The sequence below is a fragment of the Furipterus horrens genome, unplaced genomic scaffold (genome assembly GCF_987537825.1).
Source record: "Furipterus horrens unplaced genomic scaffold, mFurHor1.1.pri manual_scaffold_5, whole genome shotgun sequence".
NCBI lineage: Eukaryota > Metazoa > Chordata > Mammalia > Chiroptera > Furipteridae > Furipterus > Furipterus horrens.
The window spans coordinates 188,486,636-188,497,730 of record NW_028327175.1 but is presented as its reverse complement, the minus strand read 5'-3'; the positions used below and the strand labels follow the sequence as shown (position 1 = coordinate 188,497,730).

General features: G+C 48.6%; 1 protein-coding gene across 1 annotated transcript in view; it reads right to left on the bottom strand.

Moving 5' to 3' along the window:
- Positions 1–564: 564 nt before the first annotated feature.
- The window catches only part of RBM20 (RNA binding motif protein 20), a 180,255-nt gene continuing 169,724 nt past the window's right edge, over positions 565–11,095 (bottom strand). The window contains exons 13-14 of the mRNA XM_090278575.1: positions 4,777–4,898; positions 565–1,112 (exon numbers count right to left, since the gene is read on the bottom strand). Coding sequence (XP_090134701.1) covers positions 1,002–1,112; positions 4,777–4,898 — 233 coding nt within the window. The 3' untranslated portion in view covers positions 565–1,001. The remainder of the gene's footprint in view (positions 1,113–4,776; positions 4,899–11,095) is intronic.

Below are 11,095 nucleotides of genomic sequence, written 5' to 3'. Positions count from 1 at the left end.
TCGCTCCCCACAGCCTTCTTTGCTTGGCTTCTGCCTGCCCTGAGATATCACTTAAAACCAGTCCGCAGGGAGGAGCTGGAGCCAGAATGCAGGCACTGAGGGTGAGCCAAGGACAGATGCCATTTCCTTGTTTTGGTGTCTCCCACAGCAGGGAGGCCAACATTCAACCTAAGCCCTCGCCCACTGCTATTTTGGCTGGAGGGAGAGGATGCTTCCATTTTTGTTTTTAGTTAAAGTGAATCTACACCAAATTCATAGCTCGAAGTAGAACAAACCCTGGCATCTCCCGAAATCAAGTGGAGGAAAATAAGTTTTGGGGGAAGTTGTCAGAGCTTCCAAAACGAAGGGCTCATTTCCTCCTCCATAGAATTCTCTGGTAGACATGTAGAATAACCGAGAGGGTAAACGAGTTATTAATAAAATTAGGGGCTTTTCAAAAAGGTGGTCCAGCTAGAGGAACTCCCAGCTTCTGACAACTGATTGTTGAAAGTGCCCCTCTCAGGGACTACAGGACCGCACCCAGATCACACCCCCCCACAAGACGTCAGGCAGAGAAGTAAACTATTCCAGGTTCACTGAAGCAGTTCTTGACGCAGGAGTTTCTGTGAAGTTTTTTCCTTGGATGACTCACCCGGGCCTGACCTGTCCTAGCCCATCAAGAATTTGAGCACTGTGAAAATCCCTGAGAAGTTGGATTTTATAAAAAAGAAATGACCCTTGGCATAGAAGAAGGAAGAGAGAGAGAGAGGGAGAGGGAAAAAGAGAGAGAAGCAAGTTAAAAGATTGTCTGAAGGAAATAGGAGTCACAAGGACAGAATGGGTGACCCTCGCTGGGCTGGACACTCCGGGGTGACGGCTCTGGGAAGCACTTCAGGGGCGTTTTCATGAGTCTCTGAAAACAAACCCAGGCAACGTGGCCTGCCTGGTTTTCTTTCCTCTCTGGGTTTAGTTGCCATCCTGGTGGTCAGGAAGGCCCCACCTCCCAGCTTCCAACAGCGCAGTCAGAGCTTTTTCTTTTCAAAGTGGGGCACGATTCCGCTGTCCTCAGGCCTTGGGCTGCCTGCCCCCTCCGTCTCCTTCAGGCCTTCCTCAGCCAGCTGGGACAAGTACTTCTGTAGTGAAGAGAGGGGCAAAGGAGGAAGAAGGAGGATCAGTGGTGACCTAGCAGGACAGGAGAGGAGAGGAGCGGAAGGTGTGTGCCTGGGTCTCCTCTCCTATCAGCTTGCCTCTAGTGGGTGAGACCCTCTTGCCTGCCTCCCCGGATCCTTCTGGGGCTACAAGACCCCCGATAAGCAATGCATTTTCTTCCTCTTTATGTTCCATTACAAGGAACACACATCTCCTGTAGCAGATCTAGAAAGTACAGCTCCTAACCGTAGCGAACACTTCCATAGCCCTTATCCTGTGCAAACGCTGTCCTAACTGCTTTTCCTATCTGAGCTCATTTAATCCTCACTACAACTCCACTTGTTTTCCAGAAACAGCCCCGTATCCAGGCAGCACGTCCACGTGTAAAGGAAGAGGGAGGAGAGGGAAGCTGGAAGGGCAGGAGGAGAGAAACGCTGTCCTATAGCGATTGGGACAGATAACACCACAGCCTGACACTTGAGACTCCTGACATCCTGTTTTCCGTCAGGCAGGCTGGCAGGTGGAGTGTCCTGCAGGCCCTTCTGTGTATTTCTGATCCATTGTCGGGGCTGCCTCACAGCACACAGGACACTCACTGCTAGGACCCGCCCGCAGCCAAACATTGGGCCACTCCTGGGATTCTGGATCCACTGCAGTGAGACAGAACTAGGACATGTCTGGGGCCCCATCTGGGCCCTCTGAGTGCTGGGCAGCCAGGGCAGTGTGAAGAGCACTGGATTAGGAGTCCGCAGGGTTAGGTCCGGCATAGTGGTCGAGTGTGTGAGCTCTTCTGTCAAATGACCTGGTTTCATTCCAGTCCTAGACCTCAACAGGCAAGTCACCCAGTATCTCTGACATCTGTCAAGTGCGGGCCATAACAGAACTACCACATAAGGTTGCTGTAACATCCAAGAGAGGTATCATAAAACATTTAGCACAGCGCTGGCACGGAATAAGCACTCGGCGATGCTGCCCTTCATCATGAGTGGCACCAGTCACCTGACTTCAGGGAAGTTATCCTCCTCTCCCAGTCTCAGACCCTAATCTGTTCAATGGGAACAACAGTGTCTTCCTCCTCCCAGGGTGACTTCGAGGGACAGATGAGATGATGACTGGGCCTGCTTGCCCTCTCTCGAGGTGGTTATGGCTGGCTTTGAGAGGTAGATGAGCCTGATGGGAGAGAAGCAGACCAAGGAAGGGAAAGGTATCTCTAGAAAGGCAAGTGGGTGAGTGTACTGCATATGAGCACATTCCTCTCTGGACCTGGAGGCAAGCGGGTGTCTAGTTTTCCATTCTGGTACCGACTCCACCTGTTGTTCTGGATCTCTCTGGTGGGTTCTTTCAGGGCATGGCCAGCAGTGGGGCACAGGCGGAAATGCACAGAGAGTACTCCTTCCCCCTGCTCCCTGCCTCAAAGAGTAATCCCATACCCCCACTTCAAGGCCTCCTGGGGGCGTTAAGTTTACAAGCTGCCTGACTTAGGTATCAGCCAGCACCTGCTACTTGGGTCTGAGTTCTTTACTTTTCACACGTATAACTTGGGGTAGGGTGGGGTGGGCGAGGCTATGTAGACCAAAACATTCTGTCAAGGCCACTGACAGAAACCTTATCTGGGAAGCCTGCAGTGGAGGCTCCCAGCTCCCTGGCCGGTGCGCAGGGAAGCCTGAACTGTGGCTGGCAGGTGTAAGGGGCTTAGCCACCGTCTGCACTGGGGCACGCCTAGGGACCAGAGGAATGGCTCTGCCCTGTTGTGGGAGGGGAGTCTGCCTGGGGGTCTGGCCCAAAGGCCCAGACCACAATGTAGTCCACTGCCCTAGAAAAAAACACAGGATTTAGAATTAGAGGCCCTGGCACTCTTCCTAACTTCCTGGGCTGGGTGACCTTGAGCTGTGTGGTCTAGTGGATATTGTTGGTTAAGATCAAAGTTTCTCTCACATTGAGGTATCAGAACCTGCTGGAAAGATTTTTTAAATTCATAATCTCAGGCCTAGCCCTAGAGAGAATGAATAAAGTGGGTACAGGAAGCTGTATTTATAAAAGATGCCAGCTAGTATGAGGACCAAGGTCGGGAAAATCAGGAGCAGGTGACCTCCAAGACCTTATCCAGCGATACCATTCTATAGGTTTCATCTTGTTCGGGTAGGGGGCCAATGATGTCTTCTGGGTAGATGGCTGCCCTCCACTGGCTCTGCGGAGCCCAGTCTAAACTCTTGGTCTGGCCAAGTCAGGCCATCACTGTCCTCCCCAAGAAGAAGCTGGGACCTGGGCCTCAGACCACAGGCCTCCCCGGTCACAGAGCAGCTGCTCTCTGGAGGGAAACCAAGAGGCTTAAATGAACTGAGTTCAGGTATAGCCAATGACAGTCCCTTGCAGATGGTGAATCAGGCCATGACATTATGGGTCTCAGTTTGCACGACGAGCTTAATAGAGTAAAAAGAGAAAAGTGATTAAGAATCAGGTGATCTGTTTCCAGGCCTGGTAACTCACCATCTGCATGATGGTGGACAAATCACATAGCTTCCCTGGGCCTAATTATAAAATGAGAGAATTGGCCCGCCTCTAAGTTTCTTAGGTAGGGGTACACTTCAAATAATTTGTGGAACTTTCTCGAGTTATATATTCCCCAAATTCTACTGACTATCTGAGCTAGTATGTATACTTTTGAAAAACTGTCTGGGTGATTCTGGTTAAGAACCAGATCAACCACTCTTTAAGAACTTAGCGGTAACAGTAAGGCCAGCTCTGAAATTAGGGCATGCTGCCCTCCTGAGGGTCTTTCTGACTTGAGGTCTTGTGTGTCAAGAAATTAGTCTGATTCCTGTAGTAAAAACAGAAGGTGCTTGAGACTTGCTCTGGGCATCTGATATGCCATGCTTTCTATTAAGTTACTAAACCAGCCTATACCAGAAGTTAATTATGAAAAACACTTTCTAATATATTACATATCAGTTAGGTATATATTATAGAGCATATTACTATATTTCATTGTTCTTAAGATCTTTTTTCACATATTAACATCTCTGAAATTGAGAGGCATTTTACAGTTGATGGAGTCTCACTACTTAATTTTCAACATTTTTTTTCTTGTTGATATCAAAAAATAGAGTGTCTTACACAACTGATGGCACCTTAGATTGCATGAAATATGGTTATACAGAGCATTTTTTATACATCACCTGTTAATATCCTATAAAATTTACCTTATTATTGCTTATCGCAGCCTTTTGTCTGGTACATAGTATGCCTGTGATTAATAGTTTCACGATGGATAAACATTTAAATAGAGTATAACAGTGGCTTTTATTCTAGCAAACAGGGACACTGCACAGGGGAACAGAAACACAGAGGAAGATCTGCATCTGGAACATCCAGGTTTTGTGAAAGGGGTGAGCCCCAACCATGAGCCAAGTGAACACGAACTCAAGTTACTTGATACAGAGGGAGAGGCAGATACAAAAACCCAACCCAATAGAATGTTTTAAGTACCACAAGGGAGACAGACTCTCCAGGAGTAGCACATGGGAGGTGGCCACGATGTGGAACAGCTTGATGGAGTCAGATCTCCATGTGGTGGAAGGGCAGAGAGAAGAAACAGAGACCGGAGAGCCCCCCGCCCCCTAGAGCTAGGCAGGGAAGGCCACTGGTTACCTGTAAGTTCCTGTAATGGACAGCACTGCGACAGTGACTTATCTTCGCCATCTCCTCACTCGTATAGAACAGCCCGCAGAGCTTGCAGTAAAACCCAGTTCTGGGTACCACGAACTCCACCCCTGCAGAAGGATGGGGGTGGACAGGTAGGCAGTTAGGAAGATGATGAGAGGCCCCTGTGGGCCTGCAGCCTTCCGTGGAAATGGGGACAATGAGCTCCACCCCTCACTGGCTATTGACTTTGGCTGGTGACCTAGCTTCTCCAAGCCTCAGTTTCCTCCTTTGCAAAATAGGCACGAAAGAGACGAGCACCCACGTTATTCACAGGTGCTGTGCTTAGCAAGTATATGCTCTGCACCTGCCTCCGGGAACGAGGTCCTGGCTCTCCTAGGACTAGCCTCTTTCTGGGGAAATGAGGAGGAAGGAGTTTTCTTACATTTCACTTGTTGGATGTCATTTCTTTGCAGCATGGCCAAGACTCTGGAGGAATGCTCTCATTTTTGTTTATTTTAGAATTAAGCTCATGAAAGAAAAATTTTTAAATAAACAAAAAGTGAGGAAAAATAACCCAGAGTCATTCCAATTAAACATTTTCTTTCATACTATCTGTAGGTAAAGCCTTTTTCTTGGGGCGGGGGGTGCAGATTGAATTACACCCTAAGTGCCATGTGTCTCCTCCCTTTTTCATGGGACAGTATATCATAAACATTTCCCCATCTTCCTCCAGTCTTTACATCTGAACCACCAGCTGACAGAATCTTATCTGTCATTTGTGCATGTAAGTCCCAGGATTCCGGGAGGCCTTTTGATTTTAAGGAAAGATAACAGTGGCCCGACAGCCAGAGACGTGACAGTGTCACAGCTCAGACAATCCATCTTTGAAGGGATGGTGGCTGTTCCAGACTCCACCAAGGTGCTTTAGGGGCTACAGTTTTCTTCTTGAAGACACTGTCGGCAGAGTAGAAAGAGTCCAAGTCTGAGAGGGCACAGACCGGACGCTAAGAACCCAGGTGACGTGGGGAGAGTCAGCAGAACGTCTCCCGGGCCTCAGTTTCCCAGGCACCTGATCATACAGTGCCAGCAGCGGGGCAGGAGGTGAGGGCTGTGAAAAGCAGGAGCCATCACAGAACTAAAGGAAAGGGGCTGGCAGACTTCAGACCCGCTTTCAGGCTGGGCCGCACCCTGCGTGTGCTTACTCTTCAACTGAGCTTCATCATCTGGTTAGCTCCCCATGCTCTCCTGGGTGTGGTTGCAGAGCTGGCCACACTGGGTGCAGGGAGAAGGGCACCTGGGAGCAGCATGCCAGGAAAGCAGCAGCTTCCTGCAGAGAGGGGACAGGCCAGGCCGCTACCGAGGCGCTGCGTGTGACCCGGAGTCTGGGGCTTCCTTCACGTTCCTCCTCCTGCCTCCTGTGGGACAGAGCTGAGTGCACAGGAGACCCCGTCGCAGAGAAGGAAGCAAAGACTGTAATTACAACTTTCTTTTTATCCATTTCGAAAAAGTCACTTCTCAGCGTGGAGGGCAGGCCTGCGGGAGGAGGGAACCCCGGAGGCCTGCCCACCGCCCTGCAGTGCCAGATTGCTCCCCTGCGGTTCAGGTCCTGAGCCACCCCTTCAGCCAGTGTTCTCTGACTGCCACACAGCACGCAGCTGTGCCCTCAGCCGTCCCCAGAAGTGAGGCGACCTCACTCAAGCCCAGCTGCCCAGAGGGAGGCTGAGTGTCCTTCCCCTCCTCATCCTCCACTGCAAAGGGTGGCACACGGCTCCAGCCTTGCCTGTGAGTGGGCAGTCTGCCCCTCCACCTCACACATGTACCCTGGCTCCTGGCTATAGCTGCCAAAGGAGCATTAAAGCAAGGCCGTTGTCTCCTCCATTCCTACAAAATAGTTCTGCCCCTTTCAGCTGCTCTACAGGGAGCAGAGGCTCACACAAGACAAGACAAAGGCCACTAAGAAAGGAGAGGCACCACCCCGAGGTCACAGGGAGCAGACACAGGCCTGTGATCAGGGCCACCTCCTCTGCCCTGCTCTGGACCCTGCACGATCGGCCAGCTGGCTGGTACCAGGAAGGCAGCCCTGGGGATTTTACTGCGGACCCCAGCGGAGGCCTCCAGGAGTCTCCAGGTTTCCCAAGAATCCTTCCGGCCCCTGGCTCAGAAACCACCAAAGAGCACAAAGCAGGGCCTGAGATTTCACTTCAACAAAAGCTTCCACTGCCAAAAAAAAAAAAAGGCTTGGAAGCCATAGTATAGAGCAAGGAAAATGAAATTTAGAGTCAGATGGACCTAGCTCTTTTACTTATGAAGGGCGAACTTCCACCTCTCCACGATGAGTTTCCTCATCTGTAAAATAGGAATGATCGTACCACGAATGGTGCTATGGGGAAGCACCTCTCATTTTCCCTGGTGCTCAAGTATACGAGTTTCAACACTTGCATTAAACATTTCTCCACAGAGGCCAACTGCCTGCTAATTTGCCTTCCTGCCCTCAGACCTTTCACCACAGCTGTGGGGGAACCCGGACTCCATGGTTGGGCAGCAGCCCCCTTTCCTGCCCCCGCCCGGTGGCTGGTCCCAAGTACCAGGCCGTCAAAAGAGAGCACTGGGGAAGTTTGACCGTGGAGGCTCCCCAAGTGCCTGGTGGTGACTCCCCTGTGCAACTGGGAGTGGTCAGCACCACCTCAGGGTGCCTCCAGAATGCGAGGGCCACGGCAAGCGGCAGCATTAAGAAAAACTGTCACAGCCCCGGCTTGTTTCTGCAGCCACTTGGTCGTCCCATTTTTCAGCCTCTAGTAAGTACAATAATTAAAGCTGTATTTGCCTTCTAATAATAGCTCCTGGCATGGGTAATTATAACTCCGTCATCCCAGCAAATCCCGGGATGGGTGGAGGGAGAGCTTGCATTTTGCAGGCAATGCTCTTTGGTTAAGAGCAGGCCTTGGCAGGCTCACACTGCCTGGGGTTATCCGGAACCGCCCCCCATGCCCACCCCAGGTCCTGAGCAAGGGGCCTTCACCTCCCTTTCCTTGGTGTGCCCTGACCTTGGCATTCCTCATTTTACCTCCCTGCTCTCTATGGGCACAAAGCCAGAAAGTTGTCCTCTACCTTCCTAAAAGTCTCTGCAGTAGTGACCAACCCTGGAGGGTGAAGGGTTATGCAGCCCCACTGAGAGGAAGCATGGTAGGTCTCCATAACTACTTCAAGAACAAGTAATAACAAGAGATGACCCTCTTTAAGTGCCTCCTCCCGGAAGACAATAAAACCTTACAAGTATTCATTCATTTAATCCTCACAATAACCCGACATGGTAGGCTTCTCTTACTATCCCTGACTTACAGACGAAAAAGCCAAGCAGAGAGGTTAAATAAGCAGCGCTTTGTCCCCCAGCCAGCTGGGTCTGAACCAGGGAGTTGGATTCCACCGTCTGTGCTCTGAACATTGCCTTCCCTACATGGAGCTGCCTGGACTGGAGGAACAGCAGGGCAGAGGGGGCTCAGATTAGAAATCCTCAGTTCTGACCTGAACGCACCATGTGAGCTTAGGTACGTCTCTGGGCCTCAGTTTCCTCACCAGTCAAATGTGGAAAATAGTACCATACACCTCCCCCCAACCCCCAGAGATGAATGAGATAATGGATCTCAAAGTTAATGGAAGACAATAACCAAATTAATTTATAATAGAGCCAAACCAGAAACAACCCACATGCCCATCAATGGGTAAACGAATACACCTAATGTGGTATTTCCATACCCACAATAAAATACTCTTCCACAATACAAAGAAACCAACCGTGGCCAAACCCAACAATACAGGTGAATTTCAAAATAAGTATGCCAAGTGAAAGAAGCCAGGCAAAAACATTTGTACTGTCTGTTCCTTGTATATATTTCTAGAATGCAAACCAGTACTTAGTGACCAAAGGCAGATCAGTGGTTACCTCGGGACTGAGGTATGAAGAGGGAGGGATTAGAAAGGAGTACCAGGAAACTTGGGGGATGATGACTATGTTCCCTATCTCGATTGTAGTGACGATCTCCCAGGTGTATATATTTGTCAAAACTGGTCAGACAGTACTCTTTGAATATGTGTGCTTAATTGTACATCAATTACACCGCAATAGAGCTGCTTTAAAAAACATATGAGACACCATTTTCCTCCTAACAGATTGGTCAAGATTAAAAACTGGTTATAGCCAACGTTCGCCAGGATGTGGAGAATGAGAACTCTCACTCAAGGTAGCAGTTAAAACTTGTATAATCTTCCTGGAGTGCAATTTAGTAGCAATTATGAAAATCTGAAATGCAAATACATATGACCCCACAACCCCCAGGCAAGGACGCTGTCCGACAGAAGCACTGGCACACAGACAAAGGTAACAGCGTGTTCGGGAAAGCAGCAGAGCACAAAGAAAGCCTGGTTCCAGGGTCAAACTACTGGGGTGGAAATCCTGGTTCCAGTCCTGGCTGCTCTTTAGCTTTGGGGGGGTTTTAAAACATATTTTATATTATTTTATTTTTTATTTTATAGAGAAGGGAAGGGAGGGAAAAAGAGAGGGTGAGAAACATCAGTGTGAGAGAGAAACATCGATTGGTTGCCTTCTATACCGAAGGGACTGAACCTGCAACCCAGGCATGGGACCTGAATGGAAATCAAACAATGATATTTTGGTTTGCAGGACAACACCCAACCAGCTGAGCCACACCGGCCAGGGGCCGATCTTTAGTTTTGCCACACTGCGTCTCAGATTTCTGATCTGTAAAACAGCAATAAAAACATTACCATCCTCATAGAAGAGTTTTCAGAGAGTTAAATGCAATAATATCAATATATGCAAAACACCAGGAATGGTGCTTGCATGGCAAATGATAAAAATGAAAACTTAGCTATTATAGCATTTTAATAATGGGAAAAAAGATTTAAAACATCCTAAATGTTCACCAGTGGAATGGTTTGGTAAGTTATGGTACATCTTATAAGATGGAATATTTGCAGTGGTTAAAAAGGAGTTTTCTATGTACTGACATGAAGAGATCTGTAAGACTCACTGTTAAGTTTAAAAAGAAAATTGCTGAACATTATGTATATAGTGTGATCCCATTTCTGTGGGAGGAAAACTATTTGCGGATATGACATTGGCTACCTCTGGAGTTGGGGAGAGCCTTGGGGGAAGAGATACAACATTGAATGTTTACTTTATATGGTTCTTATTTTTTAGTTGTTACAGTAATCTTTCACACTTTTTGTAAAGCAAAACAATAATAAGACACAAGTTATAAGGTAGCAGAGCCTTGACCTGACCTGTCTGGCTCAGTTGGTTGGGCGTCATCCTGCAAGGTGAAAGGTCGATAGCTGGATTCCTAGTCAGGACACATGCCTGGGTTGTGGATACGATCCCCAGTCGGGGGTGTGTGTGGGAGGCAACCGACAGATGTTTCACTCTCTCATCAATGTTTCCTCTCCCCCTCTTCCTCCCTCCCCAACCCTGTCTCTAAAAATAAATAAATAAAATCTTTAAAAAAATTATAAGGTAGCAGAATTTATTCTGAATTTTTTCTTGTGTGTATGTCAATTAGATTTCAAGTTCTTGAGTGACAAGAGACTTGTGTTGCATTTCTCGGTTTCCCCAGAGTGCCAGGCACAGAGCCACGCCTCCATCAGCGTTGCTGATGGCCTGAACGCAGGAAGAATGCACGGATGAACTGTCTAGCCCCTTTCTCCTGAAAGGCAGCCTTTGCAATGCTTTTCTAGGGTTAAAATACTCGGGGCCTTCACGCAGTCACCCTAGTTCATTCTAAGGTCAGTATTTCCTTTTTTCAGTGTTTGTCCTGAGGCATGCTGGAGGCTATGCAGCAAATTTATCCCTTAAAAAAAAGATATTTGCTTGTCAATTTGATGCTATGAAAACGGTAAACTTGGCGGACAGAAACAAGAAAGAAATTTTTAGAAGGATGTGAAAAAAGAAAGAGAAACTCGATGTAGTGGGTGAGCCTCCATACTGACGGGCTGTTCTGTGGCTGAGCAGACTCGTGGTCGTTGGCCATGGTCATACTTCCTGCAGTACCTTCCCAAGCTCACGCTCTGAGCAGCGGCTGCTACTCCTTTCTCACTGCTTTCCAACCTCTCAGAGTCAATGCAGAGACTCAGAGATGACTTTGGCTGCAGTGGGAGTCACTGGGTTAGCTGCGGAAGCTTCCGGGGAACTTTCTTAAAGAACCTTCACTCCCCACCCTAAAACTCTAGTTAACTCTCCTTACTGAAACTGTATCCCAGGTGATTCTATTATTAGCCTCTCTCCCTGACCCATTCCAACACTTCCACCATT